Below are 25,921 nucleotides of genomic sequence, written 5' to 3'. Positions count from 1 at the left end.
GATGATGCCATGTTACCATATTTTCTCACGCTGAAGTGTCCTCGCCCCGTGATAATTGTGAATTTAATTGATGCTGTCACATGGTCCGTAAGGGGTTTCAAGTGATTGCAGAGGCCAATGTGAAAAGAGAAACACAGATTCTTCTTCTCGAGGAGAAAAGGCGCCTCAGCAGAGCTGGATTAGGAAGTGGGGAAAAAAGGAAAAAAGAAGAAGAAAACCACCACTTTCTGATTGAGCTTTTCCTCCTCTCTTCCTCTCCTCTTGAAATCCAAACTCCCTAACACCTCGCGTGGGGAGGCAACGTGACACATGCACAGTGATACCTGGCACGTGGGCGAACGCGCGTCATGTAAATTCGCCGGTACAACAGGAAACGGACCGATGGTCATCATTAGCATATCATGAACATCGGCACAAACATACATAATTTATAGTTTGTGAAAATACGACCCGTATTACACAATTAACATTGTGGCGCTACATACATATAGACATGCTGACGTCGCTGTGGGTCGGTAATGAAACTCCAATGCCGCCCGGTTCCCAAGGTACGCCGATACTTAGCTCTCCGTATTGTGCTGAATCATTCATTCGCAGTCACTGCTGGAAATTGCTCGGCGAAACGCAGTTGAAAGATTGCTCCAGCCCGGAGGCATCTGGAAAGCGAATGACATCGTTATTGACCGCTCCCTGCCGCCCCGCGCCGTCGCGCGCCGCCCTGCGGCTGCAACGTGCGCACGCAGGATATTGCTAAGAGCGCGCGCAGGAAGTCGGCGGCGCGATGAAAAGGGAGCCGAGGAAGTTTAAGTGCTGGTGTGGGAGACGGTGCAACGTACACGTGGCAGGTTTTCTTTGATGCTCGCTCACAGCAGAGCCCCTTTTAGTCATTAGTGGGACGCAACTGAGTCCTTTCATTCACGTGCAGTGTTGAGGTTAAGTGCTTTTACTTGATGATTCATATTTCATGTCACGTTTCAGAGGGGAATATTTGACCTCTTATTTCACACTCATTTCTACGCTGTAGTTACTAGTTCTGAAAGTGTGTACTAGTGTGAAAGGGGTCACTCTGCATCTACTACTCACACATGATTCTTAACCTGTGAGGAAGCGCTCTCATTTATTCTGTGGGTCTAAAGGAGATCCCTTAAATTTGAGAAAATAATCCTGATATAATCTGTCTGCGTTACAAAGGGAGGGCGTAGAGTTAGTGACGTTTTTTTTCGGCCATTGAGTTGCATTATGGGATGCGGTATCCTGTGTTATTGGAGCCTGACTCGTACTAAAAGGCAGGACATCTCGACCTCTCTTGTCATGTCTGTTGCTCAACTCAACAACTGTCCCCAACTTTATGAAAAAAAAACGGCGTTGCTGGAGAACCCGTTTGTAGTCCTTCTGTTGTAGTTCCGACGGAGTCGCTGCTCGAAGTGCATTTCCCTGTGACCTCCAAGACCTTTTTAAACACCAGTAACCACAAGGTTTTGCCAAATCAACCAGAACTCAGGGTGCTCTGATCAGAATATTTGAAGCCTTCGATTAATCGTGTAGCATTATTTATTCATTTAGTTAAGTATTACAATTAAGACATGGAAAGGTATCAACTGACAGCTGTTTAATTATTAGCAGGCAACATGTGCAATCGGTGGCCGTCCTCATACCTTTAGCTCTCACCTCAGAAACTTTCCCGAATATGTTCACACAGTAGTATTGCTACTTTTATTTCCCACCTCCCCTGAGACGATCAGAGGCTCACACATAAACACACAACTTCTTGTGAACTCCAAAATCATATTTGTGACACGAGCACATCACAAAAGATCGAAAGCTTGTAAGGCCTGCTTCAAAGTCATAAATAACACCAGTCAGATAAAAGGGATCCTTTATGAAACTGGAGAGAGAGAGAGAGAGAGAGAGAGGAGAGAGAGCTTAGAGGCGAAATATAAAAACAAGAAGAGTGTGAGCTGGTACCAATAGGAGGGCCAGCAACTGTAAACACACACCTCCTGACAAGGAACTCATCAATAATGATAAGAAAGAAGAAAAAAAAAACACATCTCACTGCGAGCAGCTCTGTGTTTTCCCGTGCTTCCACTCTTACTCCCCGTAGACATCATTTAGCCTCCGGGTTCGTGCACAGCAGGGGTGAGACAGCAATTAGAGAGTGACTACAGCGTCGGAGGGAGGAAAGAGAGGGGGAGATAACAAGACAGGAGAGAGCGAGATTACCGTCCAGGGCAAAGAAGGGATGATGCGGAACAATGGGGTTGAACCTGGAGAGAGTGCAGCGAGAGGTGAGGAAAGAAAGAAAGAAAGGGGGATGTACGACATTCTAAGGGCAGCGGTTGTGGCATGTGGATACACAGAGCGGCCGGGGGAAAAGAAAGTGAGAGTGGTGCAAAGTGAGGAAAGGTTAATAGCGTACAACTGGCGGAGGGGGAGGAACGTGTAAGGCAGTTTAAGAAAAAAGAGATGGGGGGTGGGGGGAGAGAGGATACAGAGAGGGGAAGGAGACGGAGATCACACACGTTTCTGGAGCCGACCTCTCGGCTCCAGAAACGAGGCCTGAGGCGAGCCGCAGAAGCACAGACCGGTGAGAGAAAGAGATGGTTATGAAAAGAGGCAGCAGGGATAACCGTGGCATCGGCGAGGGGGCCGGGGCCGGGTTAACACGGAAGCGCAAGAGAGCAGGGGGAGAGAGAGAGAGAGAGAGCGACAGGACGGAGGGAGGGAGCGGTTAAATACCATTTCTATTGCGAGACCCCGCGGAGGCCGCTTTCAAATCTGTGTCTCTGTGCTGGGTGCAGGATCACGTGGAGAAAAGAATAGATGGGATGACTGAGGGAACAAGGCTATACGAAGGAGAAAAGAAGAGGGAGAAAAGAGGAGATACTGTGGAGTCTATTAAAGATGGAATTCAAAGGAAACACAGCCTGCCTTTCTCTTCTTTGCTTTCAATCTCCCCTCTCTCTTTACAGCCCGCGTTTCATCTCCGGATAATGTCGAACAAATCAGCAAAGCGAGCATCCGAATTTAAAGCATCGTGCTCCCGGATGTGAGAATGGCAGTATTTTATCTCTGAGAGTATATGAACTGCTTCAAATACATCTACATCATTTTCAACTTAATATAAAAACGTAGATAACCCTGAGCTTGGGTTAGTGTGTGTGCGACTTCAAATTACAGTTCAGCCCCAAATCAAAAATACATAGTTGTCCTCTTACCTGTTATTGCCATTTATGAATCTAGAGATGTTCTCTCCTCCAATATTATATGACTATATGTCACATGACAGAAAATGCATGACAGAAAATGCATTTGATAAACTCGGCAGCAGTGTCTTTTTTGCAGAAAACCAACTGTATGTTGTCCAAACTACGTCTTATTACAGTCATTTAAAAATATAACCTGCAGGTTATATTTTCAACGTATGCGTAAATACAGGAGCAAATTGTGTTCAAAAGATCCTGGATCATTTCCTCTTCAGTCTCCAATAACATGTTTGTTACCGCTGGAAACGAGTAATGTCAAGCGTTTAGATGATGGGGCTGCTGGGAAGTCACCGTGAGCCCGGGGGAGGAGACAGCAGCCATCTCACTCAAGTAAGGTGGACTTCAGCTAGTTGAGGCAATCTGTTCATACCTCATAGAGCGTGGAGCCCTTCAGTCATGTATGAATATTGATCAATATCCAATGTATTCCTTTCTATTTCAGTGTTTTTGAGGAGATTTATGGTATTTGTAACATGGCTTTACGGGATGTTTAGTGTATTTATGTCACATTTACAGTCCTAGTTGTACTAAAGACTAGTGGAAGATATTTAGTTGCATCATTATCATGGGATATTGCTTTTGAAATTTGGATTGGATAATGGATTCTTCTTGTTCAGCTTCTTGCCTTCGAAAGGAGACCAGAAATATGCATATAACCCTTCTGGTTAAGCTATTTCTGACTCATTTTGGTTATGTTATTTTAGGTGTTCTTTTTCCAAAAAAGCCTATTGGGCTTTAACTCTTCAAGGTTAGCCGTGTCAATGGTGAGACACAAGGGTGCAGTAATATGTAACGGGGAACATGTGAAGTAAAGAGGCCGCGTGCGCAGCAGTCAAATTCATCATTATGCATGGCCCCGCATGGCTCTTTGACCTTGAGCTAATATTTATGCATTGGCCCAGACCGTGCACTCCACTACTCCCCGTGGCCCTGAAGGAGGCCATGAGTCAGGGTGCGAAGGGCAGGGTGAGAGAGGAGGGCAGAGGAGGGCAGAGGAGGCTGAAGATGAGGGAATGTCACATGTCAGGAGGAGAGAGAACAATGGTGACACAAGTCGCAGCCAGAGTGGAGCACATACGTGCAGCTAATCATCCGATCTGATCGGTTCATCTGCACTGTTGCTCACTCTGATCTGAACGTAAGCTTATAAATACTTCCAGTGGATGAACGTTGTGGTATGTCAGGGTTTTCTAACAAATCATCAAAGTATTAAATGAAAATATGAATACTGGCTTTAATTAGTGTGGAGTGCTCCCATGTTAGTTAACATGAGAGCTGGTTAATTAGGTGGTTGGGTAAGCTTCTGAGCTTTAGTTTTCTTGGACTGGATTGCAGCATCAAAGGCATCAAAGTTGGAAATATAAATATGGCAACAAAGCAACATGATTTTGATGATGAAGCATTGTGTTTTTGGGATGTCCGTCCAATGGTCATGTACGCAATATCTCAGAAATGCCAGGAGGGAATTTCATGACATCTGGCACAAACATCCTGAACCGATTACAATTTAGTAAGAACATGTTTTTGGCCAAAACCCAAAGAATTCATTGAGTTCATTTATGAATTGAGCAGATACCACATTTACAGGACGATAAAGACATAGACATACTGTACAGCTGAACAAAAAGTAAACAAGCTATTGAAATCCGTTGAACCTGCTTGTGTCTACAGCAATGCAGTGTTAAAGAAAACCACATTCTAAGATGGATAGGAGTTGAGGTCCAAAGCTTCTTTCAGGTAAAAATGAAAACATGCTCAGGTTTAGCAGTAATACTGTGTTCACCGTCTTTGTCTAGCTTTGTTAGCTAACGGAAATACGTTTGTTAGCTAACAGAAAGGCAATGTCGGTCATTGACATTTAGCTAGAAATATTTCATTTACTTTATTTAGATCATGGCAACTTTATTCCTTGTAAAACATTGGTTGCCATGTTAAAAACGTTTTCTTAGAAAAAAAAAAAAAAAAGCTGAATTATGTTTGTTACGAAGAACATGGTTTTTGGTCTCCACTCCTGAGCAGAATATGCGTCTCGTCCGTCCGTCGGCATCATTCAGAGGGTTTATGAGAGCTTTCTTGTTGAAAACAGCGGCTTGCTGAGGCTGGAAACAATGATAAACACTACGAGGGTGAACCAAACAGCAACACTGTGAAAGCTAAATAATGAGCAGGAAGACACTGAAACACTCCGTAGAACGGAGTTATCTCAATCTTTGTAAACATAAAATATTAGAGCAGCATTTATAGCGTTCTTACAAAAACATCAATTACTTGATGCCCTTGAACACTTTTCTGTGTGGAAACTGTTTGGCCAACAGCTGGCGTGGGTGGTGGATGCCACCGAGAGAGGGACGAGGCCAGAGAGAGGAGGGGGCGCATGGCAACGTCAGGTCAAGGGTAAAGGTCAGAGGTCAGGGCGGAATAGGTGAAAGGTGGCGTCGGATGGGGGAAGGTGTGTGTGTGTGTGTGTGTGGGGGGGGGGGGGGGGGGGGGGGAGGAGGAGGAGGAAGGTGGGAGCATAAGGAGGGGATCTTCTCTTCAACTTGCTGACAGATGCAGCCACAAAGGTGTTAATATTTAAATGCATCCTGTGAGGCAAGCTGAGATAATTAAACTATGGTGACACACAGCATTAATAAAGCATAACGTATACACTGTCCATGGACTCCACAGACATCTTTTCAACACTGTCTTTTCCATAACAATATATTACAAAATATAATATTTGTAATGCCTATTTTATCCTATATGGTATCATAGTCTTTCTGGCAAAAAGACCTGTAAGCAGTCGTACCCCCTCTTCCAAAAAACCCGATACCAATAGCAAAATAATGAAAAAGATAAACAGTGCAAACATGATCGCACGTTGCTCTTTGTCCTTTGCACGCATGCACACACGCACGCACACGCACACGCACACGCACACACACACGCACACACACACACACACTTTTGGCTGCCATTCCTCTTGGCAGTGGCACGCGGTGGCATATATGTGGGCGATTTGCCCTTTAAATGTACAGCAATGAGTTAAGCCTCCAGTGGCCTTTTCCGAGCTTGTCTCCTTTGGCTAAAAATGTGATTTGAAGTATACGCCACCAGAGTGGAGCACTGAAGCAATAAAACACAAAAACATTCGCCCGGACTAGCCGCCAAAACACACACAGGCGCACACACTCCCTCTAATACATCAGCTGATTATGATAATCAAAAGCGGGATTTGCATACTCTGAGGCTAAAAGCACAGTTTTGCCCTGAATAATGTATTGCGGAGGAAAGGAAACAGTGGAGAGATGCATCGAACAGCTCATGGTGCGAAAGGAAAAGTCTAATAATGATGAATAATGAATGTTCTATTAGGACGTGTGTGTGTGTGTATGTGTGTGTGTGTGTGACAGAGAGGGACTTTGTGTGTTGAAGTGAAGGCCACCCAGCACGCCCTCCAGAGACAGACTGAATTAGATCAAACGGGACGAACAGGGCAACATGTCCACACCGCAACCGAATTAAAGAGGCAGCGATCGGCGCTAACCAAACTCCCGTGCTGGATCGATGGCCGATCGATGCTAAACAATAAGTAAGACGAACAGACAGGCAGCGACAGGAGACTGTTTTCAATACCGCCTGACATTTTACTGTGGGCGCAGAACAAAAGGGAATCCCCCCCCACACTACACACACACACACACGCACGCACGCACGCACACACACACACACACACACACACGCTCGCGCGGTTTGATTGAAAGATCAGACGGGATTTGAAACCTGTCGCAGTATAAAGGTCTGTCTTCTGAAGTCACAAGTGCCCTTCGGAGGCTGGCTCCGGTTTCTGTGAGGAGGCTCACAATCGAGTGCTTCTGCATAATTTGGAAGGCGTTTTTTTTTTGTTTGTTACGTGTGCGTGAATTGATTAGGGAGGAGAGGCGAGCAGTCCGAGTAGAGAGAGAACATTTGCATGCGCGCTCGTGTGTGTCACACCTGTGAGAAACACAATTTGCATGCTTTTTTGGTGGTTCTGTTGTTTTGTGGTTGTTTTATGTGGTTTTAATGGTTTGTTTTAGGGAGGGTTTGCACACCGCGACAATCATCTTTGCTGGAATTGTGGTGAATTAATTTGAGTTGAAGGGGAGCCCGGGTCTTATTCTCATAGTTTGGGCGAGATTTCTACCCGTTATGATAATATGATACTGCAAGTGTGTATATAAAGATTACGATGTAAATAAGACAATGGGGTTATGTTGGTTATAAATCTCTCATTGCGCTGGCTACGGCAGACACAGTGAGGGCGGTTTTAACCTGCACAAATATACGACACAGAGACGAAGTGCAATTCCGGAAAGCCCCCGCTACGTGTGAAATGGCCCGCTAACCGCGCTACCGGGCTAATAGCTTCTCTGCGTTTCCGTGGCGTTTGCACGTCTTCAAATGATGTAATATGCACGCGTTTGGTGCAAAATTGCACCCTCGTCATGCAAATGAGCCTCATTGCAAAAACGAAGTCGAAGTCACAAAGATCAGCGCTCATATGGCCACGCGCAATTACAGAGAGTCGGCGGCGACTGAAGCGCACTGACAGATATTCATTCCTAAATATGGGTAGCAAAGGCTAATTTTGTAACGCAGTTGTTTATGGGTGTGTAATTTCTGAATAAGAAATTTCCTGGAAATAACCACGTAATTTTCTAGCAATTACAGGAACAATATAATTACAGTGTTGAATTGGTTCCGATGAAACAATTCAACTGATTGTGAGCATATCCAGTGATAAGTAATGAGTGTGTCATTCAGTTAAAAGTGTACTGTGAAGGATCTTTCTGAAAAATGACACTGAGACTGACACAAAAGTATTCCCTCTCAATCATCACTGATGACCCACGAGAAACATAAAAAAAAACATGTATATATATATATATATATATATATATATATATATATATACGCCTCGAGAGATAATTAAATAATGGTTAAGCTGTGTTTCTTTTAGGTAAGAAAAGAAAATATTAATACATAAAGGCTCTTTCTTTCCCAACCCCAGTCATTTAACATCACCTCTTGAATGCCAACTGCACCGCCGCAGTTAATCCCACCGTTGAACTTGAGAGCCATCGCAGGGGCCTATAATACCGGCACACACTCGCTTGTGTTCGGATATGTCTCTCTCTCTCTCTCTCTCTCTCTCTCTCTCTCTCTCTCTCTCGGTGCATGCTGGGAGTTTGCGTGTGTGAGCGTGTGTGAGTGAGCGTTTTCTGAGTGAGCAGATCTTTTTTTCGAATTGTTTTTTTCCCGTAGTTATGTACTTTATTTTCATTTGGTTTATTGGTTGGGTTTCACCGTAGTTTGGGTTGTTGGTTGTGTATTTTTGGGGTAGTTTGTGGTTTTTCTTTGGGTGTTTGTTTCCTCCTGCCGGTGTCTCGCCGGTCGGCGTCAGACGCCATGGTAAATGGAGACACGTTGTCCCACCTCACGAGGAAGCACGGCATTAAGATCGCGGCCGCTTTCTCGTGCAGCGTGGAGGACATCGGGATGGCTGTGGGGGCGAAGGTCGGGCACAGCAGCATTAAGTCGGCCGCGCGCATGAACGGCGCCGTGGTCATCTTCCTGGACCAGGTGGAGAAGGTGAACCGTGTGGTGGAGGCGGGCCTCACGGTGAACGATTTGTTTGTCCAGGTGTTTCCGTTAGTGCAACCGGCTACTAGAGTCCTTGTATCTAATGTCCCTCCGTTCATCACCGACGAGTTCCTCAGCAGAGAGCTCTCCAGACACGGGAAGGTGGTTTCCCCGATCAGGAAGATCTTGTCTGGGTGTAAAGATCAGTTGCTGAAGCACGTAGTGTCCCACCGTAGATACTTGTATATGATACTTAACAACCGGAACGAGGACCTCAACCTCCGCTTCAGGGTGAAAGTAGATGATTTTGACTACGAGATTTATGCGACATCGTCGGTGATGAAATGTTTTAGTTGCGGTGAGGAGGGGCACACCGCGAGAGCCTGTCCGAAGCGCGGTGACCCGGCTCCGCCTGGCCCGGTCGGGGCCGCGGCGGGCCCGACCGGCGCTCCGCGCCGGCCGTCTCCTGCCTGGGGTGCGGCTGCGGCGGCGATCGCGTCTCCGGCCGGGGGCGCGGCTGCGGCGGCGATCGCGTCTCCGGCCGGGGGCGCGGCTGCGGCGGCGATCGCGTCTCCGGTCGGGGGCGCGGCTGCGGCGGCGCTCGCGTCTCCGGTCGGGGGTGCGGGTGCGGGTGCGGCTGCGGCGGCGCTCGCGTCTCCGGTCGGGGGCGCGGGTGCGGCTGCGGCGTCTGGGCGGCCTGTTCCGGCTCCGCGGCGCAGGGTGGATGCTGCTGTGCCTGAGCTGAGTGGTGTGAGTGAGGTGAGTGAGGGTGATGGTGGGAATAATGGTGGTGGTGAGGGTGATGGTTGTAATAATGGTGGTGGTAATAATGGTGGTGGTGAGGGTGATGGTTGTAATAATGGTGGTGGTGGTAATGATGGTGAGGGTGTCCAGAGCAGCAGGGGGGAGGCTTTGGTTAAGGTGGGAAATGGTGAGGATGGAGGAGAGGAAAAGGAAATGGGGGGTAATGGTGCTGGGGAGAAGCCCGTGGAGGTAGCACAGCAGGTTGGTGGGGAAGTAGAGGCGGAGGAGGTAAGTGTAGGTGGGTGGGCTGAGCAGGTGGAAGAAGCGGAGATGGAAGTTGGGGAGTTTAAAGTTGCCTCAAAAAGGAAGAAGCGGGCCCAGAAGGCAGGCAGTGGCACCAAGGCCAGCAAGGTGGGGGAAGCCAAGGAGACGGGTCGGGGGCAGAGGTCAGACAGCAGTGACGAGGAGGTGTCTGACAGCAGCAATGCTCCTGCGGTTTTAACTAGAAGTCAGCAACAAAAAATGTACACGGCAGAGAAAATTAGGATTTTTTTACAAAGGACAAAAGGCAGGAAAGGAGTCAACGTTGTTGACTTCTTTCCTAACCTAAATTTATTTTATACCTCAGCCAGACACCACATGAGCCGGAAGGAGGAGTCCGGCTTCACTGACCAGGAGGGTTTTAGATTAAGAAAAATTGCCACAAAAATAAAGGAAATGATGGATGAGGGTGATGCCGAAAGCTCCAATGTGTGTTTTAATTAATTTATTGTTTTTTGTTTGTGTTTTAAACATTTTTCTTTTAATGGATACTTTCAGAGTCGGAACTTTAAATGTTAATGGAGCCAGGGATGTTAGGAAGAGAACATCTATTTATGAATTTAAAAAGATGAAAGGTATTGATGTTCTCTTCCTACAAGAGACCCACAGCGACAGCACCAACGAGGCCGACTGGAGGAGGGAGTGGGAAGGGGAAGTCCTCCTGAGTCACCACACAAACCTCAGTGGAGGAGTGGGCTTCCTCTTCTCCAGGTCTTTTATCCCGGTCTCACTGGAGGTCAAACACATCATCGAGGGGAGGTTGTTTTTAGTTAAAGCACGGTTCGACCTTTTTACTGTTGTTTTTATCAATGTGTATGCTCCAGCAACCGGTGCAGAGAGGAAGCTGTTTTTACAAAAAGTTAATGATGTTTTAAATGGCTGTGCCTCGGAGGATTTTTTATTCTTGGGGGGGATTTTAACTGTACGGAAGATGATTTAAAGGACCGTAACCACACAGAGCCACATCCAGCTTCACAGCAGGTTCTGAGGAGGCTGGTCCATTCTCATGGCCTGGTGGATGTGTGGAGAAGGATGCATGCCGACTGCCGACAGTACACATGGTCCCACTTTAGGGAGGGGAGGATCTCCTCAGCCAGGTTAGACCGTATTTATGTTTTTAAGCACCATTTTAATATTTTTAAAATGTGCAGTATTGTTCCTGCCGGTTTTACTGATCATTCTTTGCTTTTATGTTATGTTTTTATTAGAAACATTTTACCCAAGAGCGCGTATTGGCATTTTAATTCAACTTTAACTTTTGATAAAAAATTTAGAGAGGTTCTTATTTATTTCTGGGATGTTTTTAGGCTGAGGAAGAGTGATTTTAGTAGTCTTAGGCAGTGGTGGGACCGTGGTAAGATTGAGATTAGGCTTCTTTGTCAGCAGCATACTTTCAACGTCACCCGAGACATCACCAGATCTATGAAGGACCTGGAGACTGATATAGTGGACCTAGAGAGTTTAAGTGAGTCCACAGGAGATCGAGGACATATTGAAGTCCTCAAAGGAAAAAAGGTGGCTTTGGCCGACTTGTTAGACGTTAAAGTTCAGGGTGCACTGGTCAGGTCCCGATTCCAGACCATCGCGGAGATGGACACTCCCTCTAGCTTCTTCTTTGGCCTGGAGGGGAAGAGTGGGCAGAGGAGGGTAATCCACTCACTGTTAGGAGACGCAGGGCAGCCAGTTGTGGAACCAAGCCAGATCAGGAGGCGAGCGGTGGACTTTTACTCCTCCCTGTATACCAGTGAGTACAGGGAGGAGAAGTCTTTAATGCAGAGGTTCTGTGGGGAGCTGCCTCAGGTCTCTGAGGAGACCAATGAGGAGCTCAGCAGGCCCATAAGCCTGCAGGAGCTGAAGGCTGCCTTGCAGGGCATGCAGGGACGGCGTGCTCCCGGCCTTGATGGCCTCCCTGCCGAGTTTTATAAAGCATACTGGGAGATACTTGCTGGGGACATACTAGATGTTTTTAATGAGAGTCTGGCCTCTGGTTCCATGCCGATGTCCTGCCGGAGAGCAGTGATAACACTCCTGCCAAAAAAAGGAAACCTGCAGGACATCGGAAACTGGCGTCCTGTGTCTCTGCTGTGTGTGGATTACAAGCTTCTGTCCAAAGTCTTCGCCTCCAGGCTGAGGGAAGCTATGGAGCAGGTCATCCATCGGGACCAGACCTATTGTGTACCCGGCAGGTCCATGGTAGACAATGTCTACCTCATTCGGGATGTTTTGGAGGTCTCCAGCTCGTTGGGTATTAACACTGGTCTGATTTCTCTAGATCAGGAAAAGGCTTTTGACCGCGTTGAACACAGCTTCCTCTGGAAAGTCCTGGGGAAGTTTGGGTTCAGCGCTGGCTTCATAGCTAAGATCAAGGTGTTGTACAATGAGGTTGAGAGTGTGCTGAAGATAAACGGCAGTCTGTGTGCTCCTTTTAGAGTGGGTAGAGGGGTCCGGCAGGGTTGTGCTCTGTCCGGGATGCTCTATGCACTCTCCCTGGAGCCCCTCCTTATCAAGATACGCTCTAGCCTACAAGGACTGGTTTTACCTGGTTTTAATGAGAAAATGATTTTATCGGCTTATGCCGACGATATTGTTGTTTTTATTAAGGACCAGAGGGATGCAGACCTTTTAACTAACATTGTAGAGGGTTTTAGCAGGACATCGGCAGCGAGGGTGAACTGGAAGAAAAGTGAGGCCCTCGCTGTCGGTGAATGGTGTGGCGGCCTCCCAGTCCTTCCCCAGAAACTAGTGTGGAGGAAGGACGGTTTTAAATATCTTGGGATATATCTTGGACAAGAAAATGTGGTCCAAAAGAATTGGGAGGGCGTCACAGAAAAGATCGAGGGAAAACTTTCCAAGTGGAAGTGGCTGCTCCCTCAGATGTCTTTTAAAGGTAGAGCACTGGTTTTAAATAATCTTATCGCATCCCAGCTGTGGCACCGCCTAACATGCCTAGACCCTCCCTCGGGCTTTCTAGCCAACATACAAAAAAAAATGGTGGATTTTTTTTGGGAGGGTCTACACTGGGTGCCACAAGGGGTGCTGTTTTTAGCCAGAGAGGAGGGGGGACAGGGCCTGGTCCACCTGGCCAGCCGGACAGCCACTTTTAGAATTCAGTTTGTTAAAAAATACCTGACTAGTCCGGAGGTTTTAGTGTGGCGAGATGTGGCCAGCTGCATCCTCAGACGTGCTAACAACCTGGGGCTGGATACTGCTCTGTTTTTAATGGATTCTAGCATTTTAAAGTTAAGTGGGCTGCCTCCGTTTTATCAGGGTGTTTTTAAGTCGTGGGCCCTTTTTACTCGTGAAAGATGCCCACAGTCTAACTCTCTGTACTGGTTGCTGAGAGAACCATTGATTCACAGGGCCAAGCTGGACATCAGCAGCAGCGTCACCCCTGGACTGACGGGGGCGCTGCTGAGGTCGCGGACCCTGTGCCTGCAGCAGCTAGTGGATGCAGTGGGGCCGACGCTGAGCGACCCCCCGGCCCTGGGCGCTCTGCTGGGTCTGCATTCCGTCCGGGTGGCGAGGAGGCTCCTGGAGCTGTGGGGACAGAGGCTGACCGGGAAGGAGAGGAGCCTCCTCATGGACTACAGCCGAGGACAAGTCGAGCCGGACCCTGCAGACCCTTTCCCCGAGATCTCCCTGAGCCCGGTGCTGGGGGAACTCACCGGCCCCCTGCTTGCGACGACGTGTCCAGAAGCAATGACATTACACAAAGCGGACAAAAAGACAGTGTATTTTAATTGTGTCAAGAGCACCAACAGGTCCGGACTGTGCAACAGGCCTCCCACTGTGTGGTCAGAGAGACTTGGACATTGCGGACCTGGCCCACAGTGGAGGATTTTATATAAACCTCCCCTCAAGAAACGAACGGCCGACCTCCAGTGGAGGATTTTACACGGTGCTGTCGCCTGCAATGCTTTTATCTCCGTTATTAATCCCGCTGTCCTGAGCCGGTGCCCCTTCTGTGACCTTCGAGAGACTATCTACCATGTTTTTACTGAGTGCAAGAGACTTTCAGGTTTCTTCACTCTTTTAACATTGGTTTTTAGTCTTTTTAATGTGGTTTTTACTGAGAGGGTTTTTATCATGGGAGCTGCCTACAAAAAAGCAGAAAAGGAAAAGTGGCAGCTCCTCAACTACCTTTCTGGGGAAGCCAAAATGGCCATTTATTTAACAAGGAAAAAGCGAGTGGAGAACAGGGAGGGGCAGGAGGCCGGGGCAGTGTGGCTCTGCAACATCAGAGCCAGACTCTGGCTGGAGTTCCGGTTTTATAAACACATTGGGGACTTGGATGCTTTTAAACGACGTTGGTGTTTTAAAAACCTTGTTTGTTCTGTTGTGGAAGAGGAGCTGGTGTTTGCGGAGTTTTTTATCAGATGATTTATTTATTTTTTAACAAAACCTGTGATTTTTTGAAAAAAGAAAAAAACACACAAATGTAAAATTATGAATGTGTGAATAAAGGTTTTTTCAAAAATCAAAAAAAAAATCTCTCTCTCTCTCTCTCTCTCTCTCTCTCTCTTTCCTGAGGCCCAGATGGGGATCCATTGCTTCTACAGATGGGAAGAAGAGAGAGAGAGAGAGAGAGAGAGATAGATAGAGAGATAGAGAATACATCTGATCTCAGCCAGCCCAGAGAGTTGTTGACTTTAATTACTGGTCGCCGTGTAGATGTTGGCCTCGACTTTGCACTCTGCTCTATTAACCGCAACCACACTCCCTGGCCTGGTCTCAACTCTTTCTTCTCTCTCCAGGTTAGGCGCCGATGCTCGCACTCACAGCCACACACACACACACACACACACACACACACACACACACACACACACACACACACACACACACACACACACACACACACACACACACGGAAACACAGATTCTTAGACATACCTTGGCTCCTTGTCCACTCCTTGTGCAATGACTGTTCCAAGTGGAGGTCCAGCCAGGGCAGAAAGAGACTCAGAGTCATTACACCTCTTTCTTTAAAGCTAGTGGCCACCACACACACACACACACACACAAACACACACACACACTCACACACTGGGAAGGACTGTTGTTAAAATGGTCACGTATCGTATAAGACACACATGCACACACATACATAACACTTGCTCATACCCTCAAGCACAACTAATGATACTGGCCACGAGGCACGGTTTGATTTCAAACGGTCTCTCTGAACTCTTTTGGGCCCTGTCCCAAATTAAATATTTGCTGCCGTTTCCCCTGATCGGCCTCCCGACACCTCTCTGAATCAGTGGGCCTGCTCCAAATCAATTGGCTGACCCTCTCCCCCACCCCTCCACCCACACCTCCGCTCTGCTTGACACCTCCTGGCTGATATGAAAGAGCTGGCTCGGTCCCGGCCCGCGGCGATACCACCGCCCCCGCATTTTCCCGGCCGGTGGGGCTCGTGGCTGTCCTAAAGTGCTGCTTCTTTTGAAGTCGCCACACAGACGATGAATGGCTTCCCTTCCACCTATTGCGGAGGAGATTGGGGGATATACTCGCACCTGCCTGCAGGCCCGCCCGCGCCACTGCTGCTGTTGCGCCCCGATCTGCGTTTCAAGTGAGCCGGCAGTCGACTTTCAAGCGTTTGTAATTTTTCCTGCTCCTGTAATCTCGACTCCCTTTTTCAGCCTCATGCAAGCACAGCGACCACACACACACACACACACACACACACACACACACACACACACACACACACTTGCTGGATTTGTGGGGGAAGACATCCACATTCATTAGGCTAATGCACGACTGTGGAAAAACCCCACATTTTCCAGTTTTTTTTTAATGATTTATTGTGCAGCAGAAATGTGAAATTGTGTATATGGGGTATTAGTTATTTAAATGATTTAGAGGTTGGCAGAGAGTACTTTTCCTGCTGCCTTCATGATTTATGGCTATTGCAAAAATGTGAAATTGAGTATATGAGTATAAGCATATTACCTTATGATAATATAAGTAATTGAAGAGATTTAGGAGTCTGGGGAGGCTGGGTGTTGCATACACAACTGGCACCAGGCAAAAAGGAAATGGCAGCTTATCATACTGAAATCACTCTCCAAGCAGAGGTGACACATCGGTAAATTTTGCTTTTGTGGCCAGTGGCTTCATATTGTTTGACTCTTAATATATTTGATGGCATATCAGCGGGATATGAAATGCGGGGGGGTTATGAGATGTAATATTATTCAAGTTAAGCAGATGTGAAATATGGTGACATCTAGTTGTTGTTACTGTATAATATAGTTTTGGTATTCTTGCACACTGACAGGCTGCTGAAAGATATTCTGCAGCTACACAGCATCCTCAGCCATCATATCTGGTGAAGTGCGTTTCCCTTATTATACTTTCCTATTAATCCTGGAGGAACCCGATAAGGTTGAGAGGTCAGCATTAAATGGATATGGTTTTCTTCGGCTGGGCTCCCCTGGCCCAGAATGACTCCGAGCTGTGCTTTCAATCAGTGCCGGCCACCGCTCACTGTGGTAATGATGGCCGGGGCTTCATTAAGAAGCTCGTTAAGTCCCCTCGTTAAGCTGCAGGGCCGTTAAGACTTTGATTGTTTATGGCTCTTCGTTAAGAAGAGTGAGGGAACCGGGCTCCCATGGTGGTCCCGACCGTCCGGGTGTTTTGGCCAATTGGCCCCAGTTGCTTCCCTAAGAAGATGGAGGATGAGACCGTGTCTAAACTCAGCATAGGCTCAAGTGAAGTACTTTTCAGTGAACCCGTGTGACCCGGGCTGCAGCGGTAGACACTTGATTCAGTAGCAAAACACTGCCAACCTACACAGGTGGCAAACAAACAAACAAAGCAGGCCAATGTGATTATGATGGTATAAAATGACTTAAGTGCTTACCCGCATGTTGCCGAGACACTATTGGCCCATTATTGGTAGTACGATGCTCTCAGGCGTTCAAGCTCACACAGTTTTACTCTGCCCAGCACTCATTATCCATTTCCTCTTCACGTCATTTAGAAAATAAAGTGAAAATGGAGGCATTGAGCAGTTTGTCTTCGCACCACTCCGTCTGCCTGGTTTGTCATTTGTTTACTTACTTCACTATGAATGGTGCATCAGTCTGTCTTTGATAGAATATAGATAGACTGGATTTGAATTTTTAGGGCTTAGTTGCATCACAAATAGCCTTGTGCCTTGGCACAGTTCTGGTAGGTGCTCTAACTAACAGTAGGTAAAAAAAGAGGTTTACATAGTTAAAGATAGGGTTTGTAATCTTTAGTAACTAGCAAGAGTACCGAATCCAGCTCAGTGTTTTGCAAACTCCTTTTCAAAGAAAGTAGCCAACACAAGCTCCAAAAGCCGCTAAGTCTGGTGAGAAAGTCGCCAAGACTGACAGCCCGTCCCTTCAGGCCTGCCCCCAAAGCCACTCCACCCCAAAATTATCATTTTGACCGCAAACATCTCAAAATGAGTGATAACTGATAAGTTAGCTAGGTGTGGAGCAACAAGAGCATGGGAAGGTAAGTAGATGGGAAGGTAGGTAGACAGGAAGGTAGGTAGACAGGGTGGTAGGTAGACAGGAAGGTAGGTAGACAGGAAGGTAGGTAGACAGGGTGGTAGGTAGACAGGGTGGTAGGTAGACAGGAAGGTAGGTAGACAGGAAGGTAGGTAGACAGGAAGGTAGGTAGACAGGGTGGTAGGTAGACAGGAAGGTAGGTAGACAGGAAGGTAGGTAGACAGGGTGGTAGGTAGACAGGAAGGTAGGTAGACAGGAAGGTAGGTCGACAGGAAGGTAGGTAGACAGGAAGGTAGGTAGACAGGAAGGTAGGTAGACAGGAAGGTAGGTTGACAGGGTTGTAGGTAGACAGGAAGGTAGGTAGACAGGGTGGTAGGTAGACAGGGTGGTAGGTAGACAGGAAGGTAGGTAGACAGGAAGGTAGGTAGACAGGGTGGTAGGTAGACAGGAAGGTAGGTAGACAGGGTGGTAGGTAGACAGGAAGGTAGGTAGACAGGAAGGTAGGTCGACAGGAAGGTAGGTAGACAGGAAGGTAGGTTGACAGGGTTGTAGGTAGACAGGAAGGTAGGTAGACAGGGTGGTAGGTAGACAGGGTGGTAGGTAGACAGGAAGGTAGGTAGACAGGGTGGTAGGTAGACAGGGTGGTAGGTAGACAGGAAGGTAGGTAGACAGGAAGGTAGGTAGACAGGGTGGTAGGTAGACAGGAAGGTAGGTAGACAGGGTGGTAGGTAGACAGGAAGGTAGGTAGACAGGGTGGTAGGTAGACAGGAAGGTAGGTAGACAGGAAGGTAGGTCGACAGGAAGGTAGGTAGACAGGAAGGTAGGTTGACAGGGTTGTAGGTAGACAGGAAGGTAGGTAGACAGGGTGGTAGGTAGACAGGAAGGTAGGTAGACAGGGTGGTAGGTAGACAGGGTGGTAGGTAGACAGGAAGGTAGGTTGACAGGGTGGTAGGTAGACAGGAACTTATTCATCTGATTCATCGATTGTTGTCAGGATGTAATGAGAATATCAACAAAGATTTAAAAACTTTTTTTTTAAAGAAGCTTACCAACCCTGACTTTAATGTCCAAAACATACTGAATATGCAGGAACACGTGTGTGGAGTTCAATAGCAGAGGCTCCATGAGTACTGGTGTTTGTGGGCAGGTGACTATATAGTGAGCAGCTGATCATGTGATATACGTCATGTGCAGCCGGCTGCAGCTGCTGGACCCGGCCTTTTTTTCATAAAAATAAATTTTGACATGCGAAGGAATGAGCCATCGTTAGTATTTACAACTGTGCTTTTCCTGCTATCACAAGTCAAAATGTCTGCTGGGAAAAATAAAATAAAAAATACACCTAATGACAAGAGTGTTTGAACTGGCAGCCATTGTAAATCGGCAAAAAGAAATAGGGAGCAAAAATAAACTGAGATGCTGCTGTTGCCATCACAAGTCTATATTGAGAAAAGTTGATTCGCTGCTCAAAACCTGTCTCAGGGAGTCTGCACACTGGACAAAAATACAATGTAAAAATGTCAAGGGAAAATGTTCAAAGCACCTCTGCATCATAATTCAGTCCACTATGGCTGTGTGCTCAGTGTGTTATACCAGAATGGTTAAATACAATGTTTCCTCAGCTGAGCTCACGCTCTACTGTCGGAACACGCACACGCGCGCGCGCGCACACACAGTTGCGCTTCTCCAGGAGTGATTTAGGAAGTTTCTGTGGATGTTTAGATTAATTCTTTCGCCACCATTTGTTGCCGATGGCCCCGGCTGTAACTGTAAAGCTTGCGCAGCGTGGGAGTTTTGATATCGTCAGTCAAAGGTTTCAGTCGACGCATCGCACGGTCACTCTGGCTCTGGCCTAAATAGCTCCTCCGGCTACCTGCAGAAACCGAGCTAGCACGGACATGTTAGTCAAAGCTAACCCCCTCGGGTTAAAGTTAAAGACATTACCTGAGAACAACACAAGGTTGTTTACTAGTTTCCTAAGTGCACAACAGCTCCCACACAACACCCTCCATGTTGGTTGGAGGGCTTTCAGATTCCCCACTGCTGTCGAAATAAAGGGATACTTTGAAGGTGAAGCCTCGTTTAACTTCTGACTTGGTGCCAAATTGTTCACATGCTTTTTTTCCGACTTCCCGGCAGTCTGAACTTATGATTGCTTTCCTCGCTATAAACAACCTCCGTCAACACCCGTACTCATCGTTTACCCCCCGGGAAGCCGGCGTATCAGTGCCATTCCCCTCCCCCCCTTCTCCCTTCTAACCCTTGAAAAATGGCAATCCTCAAAGTAAATGAAAATTTCGATTCACAGCATCCATTCTCATTTCGTTTTAGCAGATGTGCTTAGCTGTTGCCATGCAACAATGCCCTCCTGAGGTAATCCACCCAACCCTCTTCTGCTCTTCTCCCCCCCACACACCCCCCTACCCCCACCCCATCTAAAGTCACAATGTCACACCTTCTTGCGAGCGGCGGCTGATTTAGCACTCCCTTCTTTTTTTTTTCTTCTTCTTTTTTTCCCCCCCCGGTCACAGTTGCTATTCGATCCACGTAGGTGCGGGGTAATGAGATTGAATCTTGATGTGCCGGGCGCATCCCGCTGGCGTGTCTCTCTCGTCGGGGATGGAGGCCAGTGTGGAGCCTTCCCCGATATTACCTCTCCCCGCATGAGAGGGCCCTGGTCGCTCCGCTGCCCTGCCATCCCGCCAGGCGCTGATCCAATAAAGCCCAACACAAGGCTGTGATCGATACAGCATGTCCCCATCCCATGCACCCCTCCGCCATCCCTCATACACACCTATTAGGCAGGGAATAATTGATTGTCCCGCTGTTCATTATTCCTTTAATTTGGTGCTTTCATTAAATAGCCGGGGCACGGCATGCGCGCGAGCGGACTAGTAAGCTCTTGCCGTCCACAGCTGCCTGGGAAGTGAATGGAGGCTTTAAGAGCGAGTGGGTAGAGTATGTGTTCTGGATATCACTGGTGATCAAGGAGTTGGTTCATAACTGCTCATACTGCTGGAGCGGGGGAGAGGAGACACAGCACGGTGGGAATAAGTGTGTGAGAGAGAGAGAGAGAGAGAGAGAGAGAGAGAGAGGGAGAGGCTTTGTGCATATTTCTTTTGTCTTCCTCTGTTTAAATTTATTATATCCTGGAGGCATGCCGAGGATAATCTGCTGGTTTTGTTTTCAGTGCCTGTCTCGAAAAAAACAAACTTCATTTCATTTTTTAACTGGTGTTTATTCTTGTCTTTCTCTCCCACCCTTTGTCCCCCCCACCCCTCCCCATCACATCTTTACCACTGTTTTTGCCCCTCTCTCACCTAGCTCCACACCGACATGGACAGGAACGATGGACGCACCAAATACGTCCTGCGGGGCGAGGGGGCCGGCTCGGTCTTCGTGATAGACGAGAAGACCGGTAACATCCACGTCACCAAGCCACTGGACCGGGAGGAGAAGGACGAGTACCGTCTCATCGCCACGTCCACCGACAGGCAGACGGACCGCGCCCTGGAGCCCTCGTCACAGTTCATCATCCGGGTGCAGGACATCAACGACAACCCGCCCATCTTTGACGAAGGCCCCTACATCGCCACCGTGCCTGAGATGGCAAATATAGGTACGTGGGTTATAGTCAATATAAATAAATCAAAAACTGGAAAAATTAATTTCATGAATTCAACTTTGATTTAAAACTCAATTCATTCTTGTGAAAACTAATGTGATGTATTAATTCATTCTTTATTTTTATTTTTTATGTTGACTTAAATTGGTCTTTTTTTTATTTATTTCATTAGCACTTTTCTGTCGTAATGCCACTTTACATGGCAGTGGATTGTCACCAGTGTCGGGTCATCTCTGGTCATCAGTTCATCGGTAATAATAATAATCCATTCAATTTATATAGCTCTTTTTAAGATAATCAAAGACACTTTACATGTTACATTATACACCGTAGAGACAGCTACGGGGAGCAATGCAGGGTTTAGTGTCTTGCTCAAGGACACATCGACTAGGGCGGGGATTGAACTGCCAACCCCCTGATTGAAAGACAGATATGCTAACCACTGACCCACAGTCGCCCCACGATCTTCTGTTCAGAGCGTTGGCATCGTGAAGCTTTTAGGTGTCTTAAACAAGGCGCTTGTTAACAAGTGGCTGAATAACTAGTTTTCCAGAATTGAAAGATAGCATTGGCCTTCTGGGGAGGGAACCAGTGCGACGCTAACTTCCTGTTGGCTTAAAAAGAAATGCATTTACCCTGCAGCACCCTATACCATTTTATAACAATGACTTGACGACTAAAAATCTACAAATGTATTTCATACCTATTATTTATTACTATTCATACATATTAACCTATTAGTACTGAGCCCTTTGGGGCTCCATAGCAGAGAACACATGCTCCAGATCGTTTTGTAATACCTGTGTCCTGAATTGAATTCTTGTACGTAAACTAGTTTTGTCGACAGGCAAAGCTGCCCGAAGCTGTCCCCTAATACGATCATCTGAACCTTCGGCTGTGATCCGACCCGCTCAGTCGTCCACAGAAACACAATTTGTTGCATTACATGAATAAATTGCTAACGCAACGCCATCTGCCACCCAGACGGCATGTGAGCAGTTCCATTTCTCACTCCAGATAGAAAGGTGATTACGCTTAATCTTTGGACCAGATGACAACACGGAGGCCCCCCGTTATTAGGCTTTGACCAGGTAACCTTGCGCAAAGCGGAACATGAGGTATCACAATTGCGGTCCTGGATTTGGAGAGGTTGCTCATTTGGCTGACGGATCAAAAGTTGTCCCCCGCGTACATTTCTTTATGTCGTCTCTCTCTGTTCCGCTCTCCGCTGCGATCGAGAGCGCAAAACCATAAAGAAAATCATCGTATTGGCCGGGGTAAGAACTTATCTTGATTGAGCGGGTTTTTGAGGTCCCATTCTGTTCACAAGCGAAGGCTGTAGGCCTTTTATTGGGTTGCTGATTAATCAGAATAAAGTACCACTGCTGTCCCCCCTTGACCACGGCGAGACAACGCTGCTCACTATTTCTATCCCATTCCACTCATTCCCATTCAACAGCGTTACATAAGCAGTCTGTAAAGCACAAATAAAAACGTCCCTCACAGATAGAAGAATGTGAAAAGTGCAAAAAATATAAATGATCGACTGCTAAACGACAGCCGTAATTGACTCACCATTTTACAGGACCTCCTTTAGATGAACTGCAATATGAACAGTTATTATAGAAAAAGCTCTTTGAGTGTGGCGTGAAGTAATATCTGAAACACAATGTCAATATTAGGCTTTGACAGCTGCCGCTCCACAGCTGCACTGATGTAACATTACTGCCTGCTAGGGTCGCAATCTATTTCCGTTTATGTTCACAACCTTATTAGCCCTCATCAAATGGGTATTGTGTGGCGGGGAAAACCTGCTGCACTGCACTAGTTCAATACACAGGTAGCCGAGCGAGGGAGATTTTATTTACAACTATAAGATTGAGTCAGAATACTCCATCTCGGAGCTTACTGCAGCGGATGAAAAGGATTCCTGCCTTTTGATTGACTGCTCTCCAAAGTTATTGCTTTTTAATTGCCGCCGCGTGTCGCCCGCGTTCACGCCGACAACAGCGATCCGTACGAGTGCTCCCATGTGTCACAAAATAGATATAAAACACGAGGAATGCGATTAATAGAGTTATTCAAATGTTCTTTTTTAAATCGACATTATTTACAGGATCAACTCAAATTCAAAACGTGCTATCAGCGTCTCGCTATGAGAGATGTGATCTATGCGAGGGTTGTCCCGATATCACAATACGCAGCATACATGGCCAAACGAGTGCAGGGAGGTGTCTATAATTAAAACTTTCTAATACCAAGGTTGTGGTCAATATGGGTCCATTGGGTCGTCTCCAGATCCGACATGAGCGCGCTACCTTCTGCCAAAGTTAAACCCTTGTGGTTATTCCACGTGCGAGTGGGCGTGGCTCAGTTGGCACACGGTGCTGTCATGTAAATCTGTTCACCAATCAGAGATTAGAAGCGTTTTGGAAACATTCGGATGCTCCGCACAACATCCGGCCTGCCCCTGTTTTTGGGGGATATAAAACCAGATATCCTATTAAAGTGTGTGGATTATAGCTTTATGGCTATATTAAGCATTTTCTCTTTGTTTTCTGCACATGTTATTTTGCCACCAAAAGCCTCGGTCAACCCCAAGAGTTTTTTTTTCATTTTCCCGTTTCTCTTTCTAGCGTGACAGCGCGTTTCTTTCCCCCAGAAGGAGAGCGTAGTCGCGGCGATGACGCGATGCTGCTCTGTGTGAAACTCTCCTGTCATTTTAATGCAGCAGGTGGACATAAACGGAAAGGATTTGATCAGTCACGTAAATACAAACAATGAATGACGAGGCGACGCCATCAGAAAAACGATTCCTTGCTTTGAACTCCCTGGCGATTTTGTCTCGAGGCCAAGTCTCAACTGCATTTTCAGCAACAGCGCTGTGGCTTCTCGCCAAGGTGAAGTTCTCCACCCGAGGTGAGAATTCATCTGCAAAATGAAATGTGCTGACATTTCCAGCGGTCTCCGTTGGGCACATTTCAGCTCCGCTCCACAGCGCAGTCTCGACGGTTCCATTTGTGTTGAGGCGGACTGACATCGCAATTCAAAAAAAAACAAGCAACGCGGCGCGCGCCTGCAGCAATTTCCCAAATTAGAGCACTTAATATTCAGAAATAGAATGAAGCGAAAGTAGTTTAACGTGCTCAAGGTGTAATGAACGAACGGCGCGGCGGCGCGCATCCACATGATGTGTTCATAAGAGGCCTATTTCATCCTCGCCGCGTCGCCCTTTTAGGCTCGAAGGCTTCTGAGAGCAACCGTGCAAACAGTTACTAATGAATGAGATCTGGCAGACGGTGCAAGAGGGAGGCGAGTGAGACGTTCCCCACAATGTAGTCTCCGCCATACAGCTTTGTGTCCACGTAGCAAGCTGCCCCTGTTTCACACGGTGACACCCAGAGTGGCTACAGGGCAGTCACCATCTGGAAGGGTGTGAGTTTCTATGAATGGAGGCCGCACGCGCGTTACAAAGTCTTGTACCGAATTCATCGTGAAATTATATATATATATATATATATATATATATATATATATATATATGCTTTCACGATGAATATATATATATATATATATATATATATGTATATATATTATATACATAAACACACACACACACACACACACACACACACACACACACGCACACACACACACACACACACGCACACACACACACACGCACACGCACACACACACACACACACACACGCGCACACACACACACACGCGCACACACACACACACACACACACACACACACCTCTCCAAAACGCCCCAAAATCCAAACTCGGATGCGATTAGAATTTAAATGCCAAGCAGGGATATTTGGTAATGAGTTGGATTAATGAGCTTTTTTTAATAACACTGTCACCACAGCTGCTAGTTGGATTTATGAGGTATTTTCCCTTTTGTTGATTAAATACCTGTAGACATGATACAGTGCATATGCGCTCTATTTGCGGTCTCTAATTCAAACGATGGGGAGCAGTTTGGGTACTATTAATATGGTTCTTATTATGGGGAGCTCCCAAGTTATGAAATTGTGCAAATGGCTAAAACACACCATATTTTTGGATCTCAGTATGCAGTTGTGGTTTGATTGTGTGCATGTAAATGCTCTAACTAAGTGAAAACAACATATTTAATCATTTGAGCATAAAACAAGGTTGAGGCAGTAGAAATAGAAACTCGTATTGTACTACATCATCTTTCTATTAGGAATGCTTGCATTCATATTCGAGCCGTGTGCACCGCGTCGCTGCTCTGGGATCTGCTCTTTTCCAGAGGAGAGTGGTCTCCTCTCGCCTCATTAGGAAGCTGCGGGGCGTTTTTTTTGTACCCGGGACGAGGAGCGGACGCGATTGGGCAAAACTGGAACCCCACCCTTTGAGTAATCTACTCCGCCCACCAGTCCCGTACTCACACAGTCCCAGCCTCTATTGCACATTCCAAACCAAGAATTGGGTGGTCACACCCACCTGCTCTGGCAGCCCCCGTTTCAGGGAACATAGAGCCCTCAGAGGCGAAGCACTGTCACTGTGGCAGCGTCTTCAGAATGAAGAAATTCAGCCACCACGTCAGTCATGGAGGGGAAAATAAAGAGGATGAGTGGGTTTCTGGGGCAACCGCCTTGAAACCCATCAAAAAGTATATTCTGGATTCCTCAGTCGGTATAAATCTACGGCACATCTAAGGGTACAGTTTGTAAATGCTTAAGCACTGTCCTGTTTCCTGTTGACATTGATATATGGCGGTGTCCGTGGATCAGATAATGTTTACCCCCTGAAAATACCACAATACAATGAGTACATTAACGAAATTCACGAGAACAGAGTGGAGGCGTTCTCCGAAAGCAGAGAATCCGT

The 25,921-nt window shown here is 46.9% G+C and overlaps 1 protein-coding gene across 1 annotated transcript in view; it reads left to right on the top strand.

The window, feature by feature from the left end:
* The window catches only part of LOC117746294 (cadherin-24), a 79,931-nt gene that overhangs the window by 3,817 nt on the left and 50,193 nt on the right, over positions 1–25,921 (top strand). Inside the window, exon 3 of the mRNA XM_034555342.1 lies at positions 20,753–21,047. Within this exon, the coding sequence (XP_034411233.1) occupies positions 20,753–21,047 (295 nt within the window). The remainder of the gene's footprint in view (positions 1–20,752; positions 21,048–25,921) is intronic.

The sequence above is a fragment of the Cyclopterus lumpus genome, chromosome 17, assembly GCF_009769545.1.
Source record: "Cyclopterus lumpus isolate fCycLum1 chromosome 17, fCycLum1.pri, whole genome shotgun sequence".
In the NCBI taxonomy this organism is placed as follows: Eukaryota; Metazoa; Chordata; class Actinopteri; order Perciformes; family Cyclopteridae; genus Cyclopterus; species Cyclopterus lumpus.
The sequence above is the reverse complement of the archived record's forward strand: the minus strand, read 5'-3'. Positions and strand labels throughout refer to the sequence as shown.